At 53.5% G+C, this 18,722-nt stretch overlaps 5 protein-coding genes across 5 annotated transcripts; 3 read left to right on the top strand and 2 right to left on the bottom strand.

The window, feature by feature from the left end:
• Positions 1 to 1,043: 1,043 nt before the first annotated feature.
• LRP88_03599 (ubiquitin-protein ligase RKR1) lies at positions 1,044 to 6,045 on the top strand (the record flags this gene model as incomplete). The annotated part of the gene is made up of 4 exons (XM_083240213.1): positions 1,044 to 1,322; positions 1,378 to 3,476; positions 3,524 to 4,971; positions 5,021 to 6,045. 4 exons carry the CDS (start codon positions 1,044 to 1,046, stop codon positions 6,043 to 6,045), a joined length of 4,851 nt encoding a protein of 1,616 aa, XP_083103503.1.
• Positions 6,046 to 6,198: 153 nt separating this feature from the next.
• Positions 6,199 to 7,867, bottom strand: LRP88_03600 (div-4 protein kinase family protein; the record flags this gene model as incomplete). The annotated part of the gene is made up of 3 exons (XM_083240214.1): positions 6,199 to 6,386; positions 6,984 to 7,752; positions 7,814 to 7,867. 3 exons carry the CDS (start codon positions 7,865 to 7,867, stop codon positions 6,199 to 6,201), a joined length of 1,011 nt encoding a protein of 336 aa, XP_083103504.1.
• A 1,375-nt stretch (positions 7,868 to 9,242) lies between these two features.
• LRP88_03601 (Muniscin C-terminal mu homology domain-containing protein) lies at positions 9,243 to 12,273 on the top strand (the record flags this gene model as incomplete). The annotated part of the gene is made up of 6 exons (XM_083240215.1): positions 9,243 to 9,281; positions 9,386 to 9,478; positions 9,570 to 9,655; positions 9,712 to 10,421; positions 10,469 to 11,527; positions 11,576 to 12,273. 6 exons carry the CDS (start codon positions 9,243 to 9,245, stop codon positions 12,271 to 12,273), a joined length of 2,685 nt encoding a protein of 894 aa, XP_083103505.1.
• Positions 12,274 to 12,938: 665 nt separating this feature from the next.
• LRP88_03602 (mitochondrial matrix Mmp37-domain-containing protein) lies at positions 12,939 to 14,529 on the bottom strand (the record flags this gene model as incomplete). The annotated part of the gene is made up of 2 exons (XM_083240216.1): positions 12,939 to 14,456; positions 14,509 to 14,529. 2 exons carry the CDS (start codon positions 14,527 to 14,529, stop codon positions 12,939 to 12,941), a joined length of 1,539 nt encoding a protein of 512 aa, XP_083103506.1.
• Positions 14,530 to 15,937: 1,408 nt separating this feature from the next.
• On the top strand, positions 15,938 to 18,316 carry LRP88_03603 (coiled-coil domain-containing protein MAD1; the record flags this gene model as incomplete). The annotated part of the gene is made up of 2 exons (XM_083240217.1): positions 15,938 to 16,051; positions 16,136 to 18,316. The coding sequence occupies 2 exons, from the start codon at positions 15,938 to 15,940 to the stop codon at positions 18,314 to 18,316; spliced, it is 2,295 nt and encodes a 764-aa protein (XP_083103507.1).
• Positions 18,317 to 18,722: the final 406 nt, after the last annotated feature.

The following is an 18,722-nucleotide window of genomic DNA, read 5'->3' on the forward strand; positions in this document are numbered from 1 at the left end:
CAGAAGGTGGCTACAGGGGACCCCGTCTGACCGATTGGCACTGCCCGTGAATCTTTGCCCTCCCGTGTCTAGTCGGCGGCTGACATCGTGAGGCACCAGAGGAGAGGTTGACATCGGCTCCAGTTGACGATGAAGCGGCTGAGCGGCTGAAGAGCGGAGCGAGCAAGCGGGCACGCGAGTGAAGAAATAAGTGAGACACACACTTGAAGGGCAAGGGTAGACACACCTAATAGTTATCAAATACTGTCTTTTATGGCCAGCAGTTGTCATAAACATTGTGAAAAATATGATAAAATAAGACGATAGTCGCCAAATCTTTGATATCATTATCTTGTGAATCTATTACCATCATGGGGGCGGAAAACCATCATTCTTTGTAATAGGTACTTAGACAACGCCTCTTTTTCGATCGATCCTTCTGGTGGGTTGGTAATCAATCAGCCTCAGTTTGGTAGGTATAAGCACGTTGTTTCACTCAATGTCTTTTCTTTGTTGAGTAGAGCATTTCTCTTCTTTCAGGCACAAAGACTCTTAGATACAAAGGGGGGGATGCAGTTTTCTGCTCAAATAACGATATTCAACAGCAGACAAACCGTCAAGTTGCTTATGCAACCGGCGTGACTCAAGGCGGCGTGTCAGCGAGTGAGCCAACGGCGAGAAGATGTCGTGCAACACGATAAACCTGTTACAAAACTTTTGAAACTTAGTAAAAACACGAGACCAAGATCAAGATATTCGCCCTTGGACCTTTCATTGCTTCATCCTCTGCCCATTCTTTGGTATCTTTCTTGTTTTCTGATCTCTATAACTGAGGCTCAGCGACTTGTCGGCCCCACTTGTCCCCGCCAAGGCCAACCAGATTCGGTCCCTCTTGTGACATCACTCCTCCCTCGACATTTTCATCAATCATCACAGATACCAGCTCACTCTGCCTTTCGGAGCTCCCAACAAAGCCGAGACCGCATCTACCATCACCTGAATTCCGCTCGACGGCCCCTGGACCTGGATCTGGACCTCTACGATTCATCTGGTGCCTCGCAGTCATGAAGCGGACTCAGGGTAAAGCCTTTGACGGACCCCGCTCCGGGTTCGCGGCCTTCGGAGGCTTTGGCGCCGCCGGTTCCGGCACCTCCCTGTCTTACCTCGCCGAACCCCCGTCTTTCACGGCCGTGTCGGACCCCAACGTGGTCGTGTCTCTCAAGAATGTCCTCAAGAAAGACAGCACCACCAAGGCCAAAGCGCTCGAGGACCTGCTTGCCTACGTGCAGGCTCATCCCTTTGACAAGGATGGCGGGGTAGAGGAGGCTATTCTCGAGGTTTGGGTGAGTGGGACATGGGTTGGTAGCAGAGTGCTCAGTGTGGCTCATAGTTTGACAGGTTCAATTGTATCCTCGCACATCGATAGACAACTCACGCCGTGTCCGTGAGCTTACGCATAATCTTCAGTTTGAGCTGATGAAGTCGGCGCGAAAGCGCTTTGAACGTCATCTGCCCAAGGTCGTCGCAGCATGGCTCGCCGGCCTGTATGATCGCGATCGCGTGGTATCCAGAGCAGCCAGCGATGGTCTAACTTCATTCCTCTCCACTCCCGAAAAGGTTCTCGCCTTCTGGAACAAGTGCCAAGCTCAGATCCTTGACTTTGCCATCGAGGCAATCCAAGAGACAAAGGACACCCTTAGCGACGAGCGTTCAACAACGCCGGAGGACTCCGAGGCCAAGTACTTCCGTGTTGTCACAGCCAGTTTGTCACTTGTTCTCGGCCTGCTCCAAAAGGTCGAGCCAAGCAATCTTGAGAAGCAACAGTCTCGATACGACGACTACTTTGGGGAGGAAAGTGTCTGGAAAACCATCACCTTTAAAGACTCATCAGTGAGAAAGACTGTTTGCCAGCTTCTCTTTGCTTCCATCGAGCGCAAGCTACCCTATGCAGAGTCAACAAAGGCCAAGCAGGCATTTATCACCGGTGGCCTCAAGACAAACCAAGCGGGCTCTGCTCTCGAGTATGTTCGAGCCCTGACGAAACTGACCCAGGTCTACCCAGACGTCTGGTCATCATCCAAACCTCCGAGCGACCCCAAGTCACCTCTGGGTAGACTACAGGCCTTTGTTGCCAAGGGTTCTCAGGGAAGCCAACCGAAGTTCTGGGAATGCCTGGACCAGTTGCTATCAGTTCTTCCTACGGATTTGATCAATGCCGAGGTGGCTTCTCAGTTCTTGACTTCTCTCAAGTCGGGTATTACACACAGGGATGAGCCCCGAACGAATACCTCTTTCGCTTGGAAGTGCTACATCGATACGGCAAAGCGATTATTGAGCAGTCTACCCTCGGACGACCAGCTGCCCTTTGTTCAAGAACACCTCTTCCCTCTCATCGAGCAATTCCTGTTCTCGGTGTCCGAAAAGACGCCAGCGATTCCTCTTGGCCCGAATGCTGTCTCCGTTCTCGTCGAGGCATATGTTGCCACTGTCCAGGCATCGCCTCCCGTTGTTTCCGCATCCGAAGAGGAGTGGAACAGACTTGCGAGTATCTTTTGCGCCAAGATCTCTGGATCTCTCCCCGAAGTGTCTCGGGAGTACCAACAGTCACAGGACAAGATCGCGGAGGAGGGTCGACGGTGGTTCAGCCTCGTTGGACAGATTGAGGACAAGATCTTGGAGCTTGCACAGGGTATCCCCGACCACACGGCCGAACCTTCGCTCAAGGTCATTACACAAAGCATCTCGCTTCTTGAAAGCCGCAATCTGAAGCCATATGGCGCCGCGAGGATTCTCGAATTTGCTCTGAGCACGGCTCCTCGTCTCTTCCATGGCGAAGGGGCCAAGAAGCTTTCTAGGTTTCTCTCATCGCTGGTCGAACAAGATGCCGCTAAAGCTGTTTCCTCTCCTTCTTCCCGGTACCTCCTATCCTGCCTCCATCTTCTTGGTTCGGTATCCACCGAATTTGCTCCTATTTGGAATTCTTGGGTTGAAGCTGTTCTTGATCTTGAGTCGGAGACAGACCGCGACTCGGCGCTTGCATCTCTCATCTCCAATGATCGTGGGGCAGTTCTCGCAAAAGGTAATATGGAGTTGCAGAAGCACATCATTGGGCAAGCAACGCTTCTGGCTCTCGGCGGTGCCACCTCCTGGGAGCTGTTGGAGGCTGCTGTTACATACCAGACACTGACAGACACCAACTACCGAGAGCTTATTCAAACGCTGGTCGAAATCCTAGAAAAGGAGCCCCAGCAAACTGAACCTACCCTTCAGGCTTTGGAGATTGCTGCCAAGGGCAGACCGGAGCTGTTCTCCCGAGATGAGCACGTCCACACAACGCTGCTTGCCCTCCTGCTTGGACTTTCCGAGCTCGACAATACCACTGTTTCGTCGAAAGCCACTGCCATTCGCACGCTTTTGGATACCCACTCTAGCGGGAAGCTACCCGTTGTTGCCGTTATCCAGGCCAACCTGGAGAGAGCTGGGCCGCAATCCCTTGAGTAAGGCCGCCTCTGACCTCTCTCAGACTTCGCTAACCAGATTTTAGTATCAAGACACTCGTGGCACAAGCCGAAAATGCCTCCTCGAGTGACATTCCTTCAGAGGAGCTTTTCCCAAGCACCAATGTGTGGATGAAAGAGCTCGCGCCTTTCCTGGAGCTCTCTGTTAACCCGTCTATATCGATCACCAACAGTCTTGGCGGTGCTGCTGCATTAGTGACGGGCGCACCTCGAACTACCCAGATCCGAGTCCAGAGAGACAGAAAGGGACGCTCCATTCCTGCGAGAATGGCACTTTACGTGTCTCAACTCTCCGACAAGCTTCCAATCTCGCAGCTGCCACAGCCATTCCAGCGAGAGATCCTGTATCTTCAGTGCCTGACGGTCCAACTCATTTCGGATCAGATCACATGCATGGAGGATAACCGTCTATGGAGGATTCTGAAACCGGCCGAGGCCATCGGCCAGGCCGAGGACTTTGTTTCCAAGACACGTGGAGTTCTGACTTCTTTGACCTCTGATGTCAAGACCCTAGATTCTGACGACGATTCCACATGCCTGGTCCGCGATCTGATTCATCTGCTCACCAAACACTCGAATGAGTTGACCCCCAGAGGCCTGTATAGTGCGAGAGCGCTTGCCGAACTGGTTCAGTCTATCACCGAGGCACACGGAGCTTCGCCAAGTCTCGAGGATACTCTTCTGAAGCCCGATGTTCTCAAAGTTAGTCCCGCGACCGTCTTGCCCGCCTCGGCACTTATTGCCGGGTTTGGAGAGACGCTTCAGCCTTCCAAGGCCCTCAACAACTTTTGCAACCGAGTGGTTAGTGAGATTGCGGGACTGAAAGCTCAGGGTGAAAAGACTCTGATGTTTCTTGTGCTTCTTTCGTCATGCGCTCATGTCTATGAAACCGGCGAGATGCCTGTGGCAAACAACCGTATCGTCTTTGCTGTCCGGCAAATCACATCGTGGCTGGATGAGCCTGAGGAACTGAGCCCAGCTCTCTGTGCTGAGATTTGCCGTGCTTTGAACAAGCTTATGCCATGCATGAAGGACGTCTACGGATCTTACTGGGAAAAGACGACTGAGTTCTGCATCTCGCTCTGGAATCGCGCTCACGAGTTCGAGCTCGACACTGCTCTCCCTTTCATTCACTCGTCACTGAGACTGTACAAGACTCTGGAGACACTGCAAGAGCCCAACGACGATCTTGACGATGCCATCAAGGAGTATGCAGGCGCCAAGCCTAGGGCACTTGTTGAGCTGCTTCGACTTTCGCGAGATACCAGCTCACAGCCCTTGGAGATCGTGGATGCCATGCTTTGCCGTGAGGTGGAAAAAATGCCTCTGCGACAAGTCCCAGATTTATCCGACATCTTTGCCCTGGTGGCTTCCGATTCTCGAGATATTCAGACAGCAGCTTTCAATTTGCTACACAGAGCTATCCCCGAGCAACAGCAGCAGAAATCTGTCGATGCTCTGCTAGACAAGACAGGTATGAGTCTCTGAAAGCCACACATAGGTTTCGTTGCTAACATTTGTAGATGCTCGGCTGCCCGATGAACTGCTTTCCCTACTTCTAGACGCCCCCACGCTTGAAAAGTACTCGGATGAGATGCTGGCAGAGTTCCCCTCTCCCATCCGCTCATACCTCCTGTCCTGGAAGCTGGTCTTTGACGCCTACTCGACCTCGTCATTCAAGATCCGCAACGACTTTACTGAGAACCTCAAGACCGACAACTACGTGGCGCCGCTGCTCGACTTCATGTTTGACGTGCTCGGACATTCAGCCGCACAGGCTCTCAAGCTGGAAAAGGCCAACCTCGGCGTCGAGCAGATCCAGAACTACGATGTGAAGCTCGCAGAGTCTGAACCCGAGGAAAAGAATATGCAGTGGCTCCTTGTGCATCTTTACTACCTCATTCACAAGTATACTCCTGGCTTGTTCCGTGCCTGGTACATCGACTGCCGTTCGAAGCGAACACGCATCGCGGTCGAGTCCTGGACAACCAAGTACTTCTCGCCCCTCATCGTCTCGGATGCTCTCGACGATGTTCAGCAATGGGCAGACAGTCAAGAACCTCCCGCCATGGACGAGCAAGAACTTGTTGTGCGTGTAGCCCGAGCCGCCAGAGAAGTAACAGCCAGCTACGAAGTCGACGAAAGCCAAGCCGCCATCACAATCAAGATCCCAGCCAACTTCCCCATCGAAAACGTCTCGGTGCAAGGCCTCAACCGCGTCGCCGTCAGCGAGAAGAAGTGGCAGAGTTGGGTCATGACCACGCAGGGCGTCATCACTTTCTCCAACGGCAACATCATCGACGGTCTGCAGGCATTCAAGCGCAACATCGTCGGCGCCCTCAAGGGCCAGAGCGAGTGTGCCATCTGCTACAGTATCATCTCTACGGATAAGCGCATGCCTGACAAGCGGTGCTCGACCTGCAAGAACTTGTTCCATCGGACGTGTTTGTACAAGTGGTTCCAGACGAGTAACCAGAACACTTGCCCGCTGTGCAGAAATCCTATTGATTACATTGGGGCGGACACGGCCAAGAGACGCCAGGTTTAAGTGTGTGGAGTATTCAGGGTTTCAAAAGGGGTGACATAGACAGTTTAGAAGTTAGAAAGGTGACTTGAATATGTCTCGATTATCACCTACCACGTATGCAGGCGATGTCTCTACGTAGCTACTTAACCACTCCCCAGTACCAAATACACTCAACTAATCCATGTCAACATCTCCATCCTTGTCGCGGTTCTGCTTCTTGTTCTTCTTTTTCTTCTCATCGTCCCCTTCGTATCCTGATTCCCCTCCCTTATCCTTGTCCTTCTCATTCCCGCTTTTCGCCCTCTTCTCTGTGTCCTTGCCGCCGCCACCAGCGGGTATATCGATGGGAGCAGACTTCTTGTCTGTAGGATAGTCAGAAGGGAGGTAGCAAAGAGAACAAGATTGGGGCCTACCCTTGTTATCGCGAGGGTTGGGCATTTTTATATATACAAGCTGTTTGTTTTTGTTTGGGTCTTTAGAATATATAATTTAGATGGCTTGTAGAACTTGGGAAGATGGCCGGTGTTGAAACGAGTTATATGTTTGAGACGTGAAAGTGAATATTTGGTTGACACAGCTTGATAGCGTGTAGAGGTGTTGTCGGCTTGTGAGACCGAGATCAGGTGAACATGCCAAATAGGGCTGCGATGGAAGGCGAGTGTGACGGTGATAAAGCTTGTTCAAGTCGAGGCATGTTCAACGCGCCGTGTCAAGACATTTATGATTCAAGGCCTGTATTTGTTAGTTTGCGCATGCGGGAATTGACAAGAGGAAACTGACCTGTTCAGCTGAGAGTCTTTGGCTGTCATAGCGGACTAAAGAAGCAACAAGCTCTCTGAACTCAGCGTCCACGTCTGGAAGGATCACGTCCCAGGGGCGTGAAGGAAATACTGTCCAGAGCTGAAAGGGAGATATCTTAAACTCCTTTGCCTCAGGCCAAGTCTCCGGTGTAGGTGTACCAATGGTCTTGAAGATACTAAGAATCAGTCCCAGTTGGTTTCCATCCTCATGCACGGCACGAGACTCGAAGATGGGCTTGGGCGGATCTTGAATGGCCTCTGAAATCATGACGCCCACCCCCCACATGTCGACTTCTGGCCCGTACGACTTGTTTCCGAAGAGGACGTCTATCGCTCGATAAGGTCCTGTCCCGATGTCGAGAATCTTGTCGTCATGTGGCTCCGATTGGGCCGAGAGCTCGGGGTGCCATGCAGTACCAAAATCGGAGAGATAAGCTGGACCGGTAGGAGAAGCTAAAAGAATGGCGGATGGCTTAATGTCTCGATGTACGATTCCTTGCGCGTGAATATCCTTTAACCCCTGAAGGACGTCTCTGAAGATAGAACGAGCTGCATCCAAGGGGATGGGCCCTTTGTCGAGAAGATCGGTGAGAGTGTAAGGCATGAAGGGAAAAACGAGAACGAATTGCTGCTCTTGGTCGCGAAAGGTTTCGAGTAGTTCAATGCAGGGAGACCGTAGAGTCTTGAGGATTTTAGCCTCTCGTTGGGGGTTGTGCGGTTCGATGTTCTGGTAGGCGACAATGACTTTCAGAGCTTTGTCACCAGAGCGATAGACCTCAGAGGTGACGCCCTCAGAGATGGGATGGCAGTTGCGGTAGGAGCCAATGCGAACACCAGATTCCTCTCCAACCTCAGCCTCATCAAACTCTTGGGCATCTTGTCTGGGCAGTGGTGTCGAGGTAGGCTGACAGGCGAGGTTATACTCCTCCTAGGCGTTGTCAGCGGTTCCCGAGCCCTGGGCTGCCGCTCGAGGCTACATCGCGGCGCACCTGAGTAGAAGAGATCTGGTAGGCGGCCTGTTCTATGGCGATGGCCTCGCTCATGCTAGTCGTTGCTAACGACTCTTGGCTGGGGAGTGCGTGTAAGCAGTCTGTGACAGGCGCTGGTAGGGGTCTGCCTGCTTACATCTTTTGGATGGTCTCGTACCGCTGTGAGGCCGAGAGTGCGGCTTTCCACTCAGGCAACCCGACAGACGCCATTGTTTGCTAGAGAGTCAAGCCTACACCCAATCTCCCGTGTCTCAACAGTTGGTGTTACTCTTCAACGGTCAAGCGTGGTCCCATATAGCGGCACGCAATTGGACATCCGTTCAATTGCGGTCGACAGAATATAGAGAATCCCAATTTCCCCCGCTTCGACGGCTCAATCGCTCCCGCAGATGAACAAGGGGCAAAGATCGGCCTAGCTGGGGTTGTCTCAAAGGCGTTGACGTAGTGCGTAGAAAAGGTATTTGTGGATGTATCCGTAGAGCTGAAGCAAGAGGTGGGAGCAGGCCCGCAATTTCATCCAGCAGAAACAAGGCCCTAAGATTGGACAGGAACAGGGGTGTAGGGCCTGAAACTGTCTGTTTGCTTGTTGCAGTGTCAAGAATAATGCTGCAATGCCCTTATTGAAACTTCATTTCGCGGTGTAGGTGCAGCGCTGTCGTGAGAGCTACAGCAAGGAGGTACCTTGGTTGTGAGGTCATGCTTCTGTCCTCGTGACCTCGGCTCGGGCTCTATTCTGTGAATGAAGCTCCCCCCGTGCTCCCGCATCTTCTCCCCGTCTTCTCGAAGCCCACCAACCAAAAGCTTCATCCAACAGCTTCACCCAACCAACGGCATCCAAGCTTCTAGCGTTGGGTCCACCGCTTTGCTCCGCTGCCAGCCCGGTCAAGCCCATTCGAGGCGAGGTCCAGTCACCAGCCGAGAACCAGAGCCCAGCCCCAGCCGCCTGTCTTCGCCTTGGCCTTGTCTCTCTGTCTGTTGTCAGGTCCGTCCAGCGAGCTCCGTCTTGCTTCCAAGATTCTATTCTTCCAACCTCGCATCGCACCGCATCTTGGCTTGGATCTACGCACAAGAGCCGCGTAATAGCTTTCCCCTTTCTTCCGACTCGTCCCATCCTCTCGTCGACATTGTCACCTGCGACATGACCTTTCTGGTCTCTTAACAAACCTAGCCGTCTTGTCCGTCACTGCGCTTGCTTGCTTCCCGACCAACCGGCCGACCCATCATCGCCGAACCAAGCAAAACCTCCCTGTCGCCTTGTTCGTCAACCCCGAAGCTTGACCGACCCCTCTCGCTCGCCCTCGGCCTCATCGCCATGCGCATTCTCTCCTCGAGCCATTAATCGTATACTTAATCATCTCCCCCCTACTTCCGCACCTATATATAATTCCACCATCCGTTTGCGCCGCGCCGCTCCCCAAATCGGTCCACCATGGAAGACATGGCAAGGGCCGAGTATCCCGCCATGCTGGTGAGGCAATCCCCGTCCCCAGCCAAGACTGCAGCGCTGTAAAATGCAAGACGCAGAGTCTAGTATCGAGCTTTTACTGATCTGCTTCTTTGCGCAACTCATAGGCAGCTCTCCAGCCCGGCCAGGCGGCCCATACCCTCTCAGAGCGAGTAAAGCGCATGTCCCGCATCAACGTCGAAATTGCCGACTGGCTCCAGGTACGCCGGCCTCTCGAGATGGATGCCAATGCCCACGCAAAGACTTGGGGTCATCTCGTTCCATCCAGACGTCATGCTGACCCCCAACCAGGAGCGCCGTCGCGTCGAGGAACAGTATGTTCAGGGCTTGCGCAAGCTCACTGCCTTCAAGGTGCCCAATGCCCAGTCTGAACTAGGGTGAGTCTGGCCGCTATGCAGTATCATCATGACTTGCTGGCTCACAGTTGCCATAGTGTCTTCCAGGCCCCATGGAACCGAATCATCGACTCGGTCGAGAGCATCGCCCACTCCCACCATCAGCTCGCCGATCGCATCGAGAAGGACATTGAGCACCCCCTACGCAACTTTCACATCCGCAAGGACTTCCAGAACATGAATACCATGTCCAACAACCTGGCCACCATGGCAAGGGACCTTGAGGAGGCTCAGGAGCGGTCCGACAAGCTGAGCAAGAAGGGAGGTCGTGCCAACACCCAAAAGGTCGACGCCGCCTCGTCTAAGCTGGAGGCTGCTAGCGGACAGTGGGAGTCGCAGGCGCCCTTCATCTTCGAGTCCCTCCAAGCCCTCGACGAGTCGCGGGTCAACAATCTGCGTGATCTCCTCACCCAGTACCAGACCCACGAATCCGACCAAGCCCAGCGCGTCCAGGAGAATGCCGTCGAAACGCTTGCGCTCATGCTCGAGATCGATACGGACAAGGAAATCCAGTCATTTGTGAACAGGGCCACCCAAGGCAGGGCCAAGCTTCCTACGAGGACTTCAACGCGACAGTCATCCGTTGTCGGCACCACGCCTTCGACGCCAGTACCCCCAAGCACTGCTGGTAGCACCAATGCGCCCACACCAAGCGTCCAGGCGCCTCCTACCCCTGCTGCCGCTTCCTCTACCGTTCCCGACGACGATGTGAGCGAGAACAATTCGGTTCCGCAAGAGCCCAAGCCAGGTAAGTTGACTCCTTGGCATGTTGTATGCTTAGCTAACATCCTCAAGGCGGCAAACTTCGCCGTCTCGGCACCATGTTTGGTGGACGAAGGCGACAGAGCATGCACGCCGGTTTTGGTCAATTATCCCCTCAAAAGGGCGGCCCTAGCTTCGGCAGGTTGGGAACCAGCCACAGTCATCATGACCGCGGTGTCTCACCAAGAGGCTCCTCGACTAATCTGCAGGAGCATCACCGACTGTCCTCTCTAGCAGAAGCACCTGATGTGCCTAAGCTGCCCGCGAATATCGACCAACCACCCAAGCCCGAGTCCACACCGCACGAGAACACGAACGGAGTGTCGCACAATGAAGGTCTTATGGACAGCCCGATCCCACAAACGACTGCAGGCACAGTCAATGGCAACCATGAGCCCGATTTGTCAGATGTTCAGCCGCCACCAGGACCTCCTCCTTCTCACAAGCCAGAGGAGCAGCAATCGACCCCTGTGGCAGCCACAGCTGGAACCAAGGACTCAGAAGGCTTCACTGTGCCGCCCCCGATGAACGACCCCATCTCGCAAGCTCAAAGGGAGGCCCAGCAAGAAGCAGGCGAAGACCCCGAACAACTGCTCAAGGTCAACATTCAGCAGACGCCAGTCGAGGAAGAGGATCCGGAAGCTAAGCTCGCCGCGTTGTCGAGTGTTGCCAACAGCCTCAAAATCGGACCGGCCACTCGTCGCACAGGCACCGTAAGAGGTCGCCGTGACGTCCGGCACACCGTCTACGTCCCACCGCCTAGTATGCCCGAGAGCGGTACTGATTCCTCCGTGGGTGGATTCCCTGTGTCGCCTTCATTGCCCGCTACGTCCTTCACAAAGTCCGGCACCATTGCTACGCTAGCATCCGAGGCTAGCATTGCTGGAACTTCAGATACGCAGTCTGTACGATCGGGCAACTCATTGGGAAGCCTTGCCCACCCCAAGCATCCTGATATGACGGCTCCTGGTCTGAACTCATCCATCATTGAGAGTGTCTCTGCTGTCTTTGAAGAGGGTGGCATCAAGTCTGCATCCATCACTGGTGAAGTTGCGTTTGTCAACAACCCCAGTGATTCAGGCGATGCAAAGAGTAAGTTGCAACATGAATTCGTCAAGGACATGTATTCACATGAAACAGGTTACGAAACCATCCGCATCAACAACTTTGCAGCACTGGAGCGCATTGGTCCTAACCGCATCTTCGTGCAAAACTCATCAGTTGAAAACCACGATCAGTTCTCCCTCGACGTCTCTCATCTCACCAAAACAAACACGGCATTCTCCTATCGGGTATTTGCTGAGGATTCTGGAAGCCCCGCGCTCGGTCAGCATGCGCCCTTGCTCCTGAAGCTTGCCTGGAAGCCTCAGGGAGATAAGCTCGGCCTGCTATTACAGTACCAGCTCAACCCATCCTTCAAGTTCTCTGCGCCTGTAACGTTACACAACGTGGTCATCGTGGCGACGTACGAGGGCCGGTCAAGCGGCGCTCAGACGAAGCCTGTGGGAACACACCTCAAGGACAAGCACCTGGTGTACTGGCGGGTAGGCGATGTGACTCTCACCAACGAACCCCACAAGATTGTGTGCCGTATCATCGGCGCCGAGGGTACCGAGCCCAAGCCAGGACATGTTGAAGCCAGGTGGGAGTACACTCCCTCTGGGGATGATGTGGTAGGAAGTGGCATTTCCATCTCGAGACTTGACGAGGGCAAGGGCAAGGCGAAGGAACTCACAGAAGATGACCCCTTTGCCGACGACAGCGCAAGCACGGAGCAGAAGTGGGTAGACGTGCCGGTAGTGAGAAAGCTCGTCAGTGGCAAGTACGAGGGTCGGTAAGGGGCCATGAGCCAGAAACTGAACCTCGAGGTGTGATCCCCAAAGTGCATGGATAGAGGCCCGAGGAGGACACTGAAAAATGTTCCTAGGGCGGCGCATTGAATAGCGAGCGTGATGGGAGGATAGCCTCCCCTTCTTGGGTTTACTTTCACTCCTTTTTTTACTTTTCCTTTTTTTTATCTTTATATGTCATACTGTCTCTTGTCTTTTTTGTATGGGTTATTGACGGCTGGATGGGTTGGAGCGTGAGAAGGGCAGTAGTAGTATGTTTTTGTCGAAAAGCTGTAACCTTGTAGTCTCTATGACTCTACAACAACAATGTCTATATCTCGGCAATATCAGGACTCTCTTGCTTGGTTTTGTCCAACTGTAACATATAGCACACGGCCTTATTCTGTTGGTACTTTGCATATTGGCTTTCGCTACGTCTATACTATTTTTCCTTCCTTTTGACCCTGCCTATAAACGCTCCGGTCCGAAATACTCCAAAACGACGCTGTGCGTTGTTGCCCCTTGCTTCTCGCTGTTGCGGCGGTAAAGTGGGCTATACATAGATCTGGGATACAAAATGGAATGCGCGTTGTGGGTGACGCCGGTGATATGTACAGGTGTGAGCGTGATGGCTGGAGGCATCAAAGGACTCAGGGGGGGGCTTCAACCCTTGTCTACTCAGACTTATCGGCATTTTCCTTGGCCTTTTGGCTCTCTTGGCCCTTCTTCCACTTGGAAAACTTCTCGCCGAGGTATCGCCACGTCCGTGAAAAGCCACCCATTACGAGTCCCTTGATGCTCTGTGTTGTGCTGGGCCAGTTGACTGTATGCTTGACCACGGTCCGCACCGTCTCACGCAGGTTCTCAGGGTCATCCGTAGCAATGCGACGCTCGAACTCGCCTCCCTGCATGCGATGAACAGCGCGACTTTCCTCGTCGGAAGTGGCCTTCATCAACTTATTGAATTCGCCGCGGGGGATACCAAACTTCTTCTGGTACTGGAAGTAGAGGCGGGAGCGGAAGGTCTGTGGAAGGCGCCGCACCATGTTACCGCGACGGACGGGATCCATATCCTGCTCGAGGGTGTTAACCGCCTCAGGGTTGAGAATCCAGTCCTGATCATCGATGCGGCAGGGGCCGGAGAAGTCGACGTTGGGAAGTGTCTTGACTAGGGGAGCGTAAAGACGGCGGAAGTGAACAATGTTGTTGTCAACAATGTTTGTTACCTTGCTCTTGTTCTCGGTAGGGAGAGCCATGCGAGGATCACCAAGGTAGCTGAGGCCAGCGATAGTGCTGTAGAGCTCAGCCTCTGTGAACTTGGGGGGCAGGAGAAGGAGGGCAGTTCGAACAGCAGCGATAAGGTTGTGCTGGTTTGCGAGCCGTACACGGGGATGGTCACGGAGAATCTTGACGGGCTTCTGAAGACGGCCTGCAAGGTACAGGCTCTCCCAGGAAGAGAGATCGGTAACGAGGTTGTCAATACTCGTGACGCCGTACTTGATGAGCATTCCATTCATCTCAATGTACGGGTTAAAGTAGACTCCAGCGCCCCAATTCTGCACGCGCGAGACGAAACCAGACCCCAGAGATGCGATACCGGAGTAGTGATCGCGATGCTGCTTCATGTTGATCGAATGCCAGTGCTGAGTGTGCGTCACTCCAAAGATGAAGTCAATCATCTTGGGGGAGCCCTTTTGCGCCTTGACGAGTGCTTCAGGCGGGTTGGGGTGAACGGCGCGGAAGGCGGCATCGGAGATGCTCGGCTTGGAAACCTCTTGAGGAAACACTCCAGAGCCGTATGCGAAGCAGTAGACAATGGGAGCATTGAACTGCCGCAGCATCAGACGCAGAGCCTCCTTCAGCTCATAATTAATGATCATGTGTTGGTTCGCGCCGAAAAGACGATGTGGCAGGTCGTCAAAGGACTTTATGGATGTGTCGAGGTCTTCCCAATCGCTGCTAAAGACATTAATCTTGCCGCTGGACTTGGAAGTCGAGGATGCGCTGCTCGAAACGGACGTGTCGGAGTCTGTCGTCGAAGTTGCGGAACTCTCGGAATCGCTGGGGCTGTCAGGCCGCTTCGACGACGTTGACGACCATCGTGACGAGATCAACGACGAGGTGGACGGTTTCGAGTAGAGTTGACGGGCGCGTGGGGTTCGAAGGGATATAGCTCGGGTGGTCACGGAGGACTAGAGGAACCTGTTAGAGGGGAGAACTGGAGGAGGCAAAGTTGGAGCTCACCCTGAGGCCAATTGAGGCCATTGTTTATGATGAGATGAAATCTATTATCAACAAAAAGTGTCTGGGTACGATTATGGTTCCAAGATGAGGTCGAGGGAGAGTAAGGGCAGCTCAAGCTGCGGCGGCGTTGAGACTGCCTAGTCGCATTTCTCGATCCGGAATCGGGGAAGGGAGGGTCAAGAGATCTCAGACCAAGGTCCCCCAATGGCAGTCGCAGAAGAATACGTCAGTGGGTACAAGACAAGAGCCTCTCTTCTCTGGGCAAGAACAGACGGAGACTGCAAAAGATCGTCGGGGCTGGGGGAAGCTTTTTTCTGCAAGCGATGGAATGAAAATACCCAACGTTACCCATCACTTCTCCCCTCCAATGCCGAGCGGATGGAAAGGTGTGGGTCACGAGCCACAAGGAACGGCTGCGAGATGGCCAATCACGTGCCATCTTGGCTTTGCGGGAACAGGGTCCCCATCCCCTTCCCGTCCAGGTACGTACCGCTACTGGCCGAGAAAGGCGGGATGATGGATGCTACGTCACTTGGCGATATGGCCTTGGCAGATCGGAGCTTATGAGACGGAAGAGTTGGTAAACAAGATGCGTCATTGATCGAGAGATGGTTCCTGGTTTGTGTTTAGCTTTGCTGATTGGGTTAGGGAGAAAGGGGTTTGTTTTTTATCCACGTGGTTGACGCAACGCATCACAACGCAAAGACAGGGCAGTGAGCTTGAATCTTTAGAGCTGAAGGAATTGAAGCTTCATGTCTCGCTGCCCTGTTTTCCCCAGCCCTTGCAGACCAATTAACGGGGCCAATTCCATGTTTAATGCATTTTCAGTCATTGGTCCCTCTCACTGGGACGATTATGAGGGAGATATGCAGTGTTGATTGCTTAACAGGTTGGTTGTGATCATGCACCTGGCAAATGGCAATGGAGTTGCAAACCCGAACAATCAGGAATAGATCTGCAGTAGCCATGTAGCAATGCAAGACCACTACAAGCACCAAAGAAAGAGGAATAGGCATTCATAAAGTATTTAAACATGTATAAAGCTACTTTCAAAACAACTCCTCATTCTGGGTCGCTGCCAACTGGATACCGATTTCATCGGGACTGCCTGCTCTTGTTACCCTGGACTAATGGCGCGAACGGAATTTGAGATGGAAGCTACTCCTGGGACCCATGTCAACCTGTCTACTGTATCACTCTCAATATCAACTGGAGATGAAAATCTTCTCCAGCCTAATTCATTAGCTTTGGATGATCCCTAGATCCATGAAGCCCATCATTCATAAGGTACAAAGATGCTGGCAAGCTGTCCACTCAACATGGATCATCAACATCACGTGACCCACCAGCTGCTGTGGTGATCGCAAACGAAGCATCCAGGGATCGCGCTTCCCGTCTCACAAGAAGCAACCTCACCACCCGCCACAAAATGCGCGCCCATACGCCTGACGGCTCTGGAGGCCGACGGGTCTCTTCTAGCAACAGGTTTCGAGCTAGCACTTCTGCCATCGGGCGCCCTCAGACCACTCTAAGAGAGTCCAGGGTAAGTCAATAACATTCCAAACAAAACAAACATTAGTTTTGTCATCACCACCACCATCAGCATTCTGACTGGGCGCATTCTTAGATATCATCCTTCCGAGCGAGTACTCAGCCCACATACAACTTCTTCACTGGCGAATCAAACCTTCCCCGTCCTTCCTCCCGACAAGGCCATACCGCCGAGTCTGTCCGCCCGGGTTCACGCGATAGTTTTAAAGAGAACATGGCGCCGCCCGATGCCGACGAGTATGAAAAGTACAGGAAGGAGATTGAGGCCTTGAAGGCCGAGATTGGCACCCTGCAATATCGCATGCAAACATCCGAACAAGAGAAGGAGATTGCTTTGTCCCAGCACAACAGCAAGCTCGAGCAAGCGCGCCGACGAGAGCAGGATGAGGCACAGCAGCGCCAGGCCGCCGAGGCCGAGCGTGAAAAGACAGCCAGCCAAACCGAAGCCCTTCGAAAGGAATTGGAAGAGTTGAAAGAGAATATCGAAGGCGACAAGAAAGCCCTGGAGCGAAAAGCCCGTGAGGCAGAGGACGAAGCCCGCCTACTGCAGGAACAGTTGGAGGACTTGTCCACGGCCAAGGAGGAGGCTGCGCGCATTGCTGATCGAAAGGTTACCGACCTGGAAATGCAGATTGCCGCATCGCAAAAGTCGCTACAAGAATACGAGCAGGAGATTGACCAGCGAGAAAATGTGCTCCAGCAAGCCCAGGCTCAGCTGGCGGAGAAGGATGCGCAGATCGGCAACCTCGAGGCGGACGTGCTACGACTAAAGGCACAGAGCGGAGATGCCGAGACGATGGAGATAATCAAACAAGAACTGTCGGAGCAAGTTCATCATATTCGAAACCTTGAAGCGACCAACCGCGACCAGCTTTCCGAACTCAAGCACCTACGAGCGTTGAGCAAGGCGGTCGAGGTCGTCGAGGAGGAGAAGCGAAGTCTGCAACGCAAGCTCGAGGCTGCTGAAATGGTCGAGGCAGAGCTTGCTGAGGCCCGTATTCAGCGACAGAGACTCGAGGATGAGCGATTGGCCTGGTCGGCGTACTTGAAGAATGCGTCCGAGACTGGTGACAACGAGTTTGATTCCCCAGAGGCTGTGGCAAGGGCGCTTGTCCAGGAGCGTCTGACCACGGCGTCGTATGTGGAAAAGTTGGGCGCTCTTCAGGCCGAGATGACGGCAACACAGAACACCATCCAGACGCTACAAGACGAGAAGGCTCAGCTCAAGACGGAGGTTGAGAATGCCAAGACATCAGCAAACGCCAACAACACCGACAAGGCTCGACTACGACTGGAACGACAACGCGCCCTGGCTGTCAAGGAGGTGGAATACCTTCGAGCTCAGCTCAAGACTTTTGATACCGAGGATGAGACAGTCCAACCAGAACAGTTTGATGAAGCCCGCGCGAAGAGAGTCCAGGAACTCGAGGATCTCGTGGATAAGTACAAGATGGAAGTGCAGAGTCTGCACGCTGAGCTGTCATCCGTGGAACCGTCTGCTACAGGCACACCGCAGCCGGCAACTGGCAGCAAACGCTCCCGGCCTGAGGATGACAATGCCCACGAGCAGCTTGGACAGCTTGCGCGCAAGAACCGCAAGCTGCAGGAGGAGCTGTCTAGCTTCCAGACCAAGGTGGCGTTGCTGGAGAAGGACCTGTCAGCCAACCGCGAGCAGCTCATGGCTGCTAAGCAACAGACGCAGACCCGTGTTCTCTCCCTCAAGTCCAACCCGACATCGGACTATGAAGCCATCAAGCGGTCCACACTGGAGGCCCTCCAGAAGGAGAACCAAGACTTGTTGGCAACCCTCCGTTCCAAGACTGGCAACTCGTCAGTCCCCATGATTCCCACCTCCGTGCTCTCGGCGATGGAACGTGAGATCGCGGCTGCCAAGGCCGAGACCGCGTCAGCCCAAAAGTCCGCTCGGCGCCTCAAGGAAGTCTGGGGATCCAAGTCGCAAGAGTTTAAGGAGGCCATCTTCTCAACTCTTGGCTGGACCGTCACCTTTATCCCGAACGGCAAGATGCGGGTCGAGAGCACATTCTACCCCTCACAGACAGACGAACATGAGAATTCGATCGTCTTTGACGGTGAGCGGGGAACTATGAAGGTGGGAGGCGGCCCGCGAAGTGCGTTCGCAAGAAGGATCAGTGATCAGATTGGGTTCTGGGTGAGGGAAAAGGGGTGCATCCCAGGCTTCTTGGCAGCGTTGACGCTGGAGTTTTACGAGGAACATACACGGGCGTCCAAGCCTTGAGGGCAATGTCGGCAGTGGGGATAATGTTAATCGGGATGGATGAGATGACGACCTATACCCTTGTACATATAGCCATTTACGTTATCTGGGAGTGCTGGTGTAGACAGACGCTCTTGGCTTGAGTGGGGAGCTTGAACTGCTCAAAGGCATCATTTGCCAGGCGTTTTGTTTTTAATTATTGATCTTTTGGCGTATTCCTTGGACGAGTGAGTTGAGCATGGTCGTACGAGTTTAGTTACTCAAACTTGAGTTATTTAGACGTGTTGAAGCCTAGATACCTGATTTGCCGACTCGCTCTGTTGGTAAGAATCTAGACGAGAGCTGCCTGCTGACTTGCATGTCTTGCTTCAGCCTCATCCTATTGCGTACGCAACTCTGCCGTCGCCTCTCACTTGCATCCTCCCGC

This window comes from Fusarium phalaenopsidis, assembly GCF_050370095.1.
Source record: "Fusarium phalaenopsidis strain FUZ10S chromosome Unknown contig_32288, whole genome shotgun sequence".
Lineage (NCBI taxonomy): Eukaryota > Fungi > Ascomycota > Sordariomycetes > Hypocreales > Nectriaceae > Fusarium > Fusarium phalaenopsidis.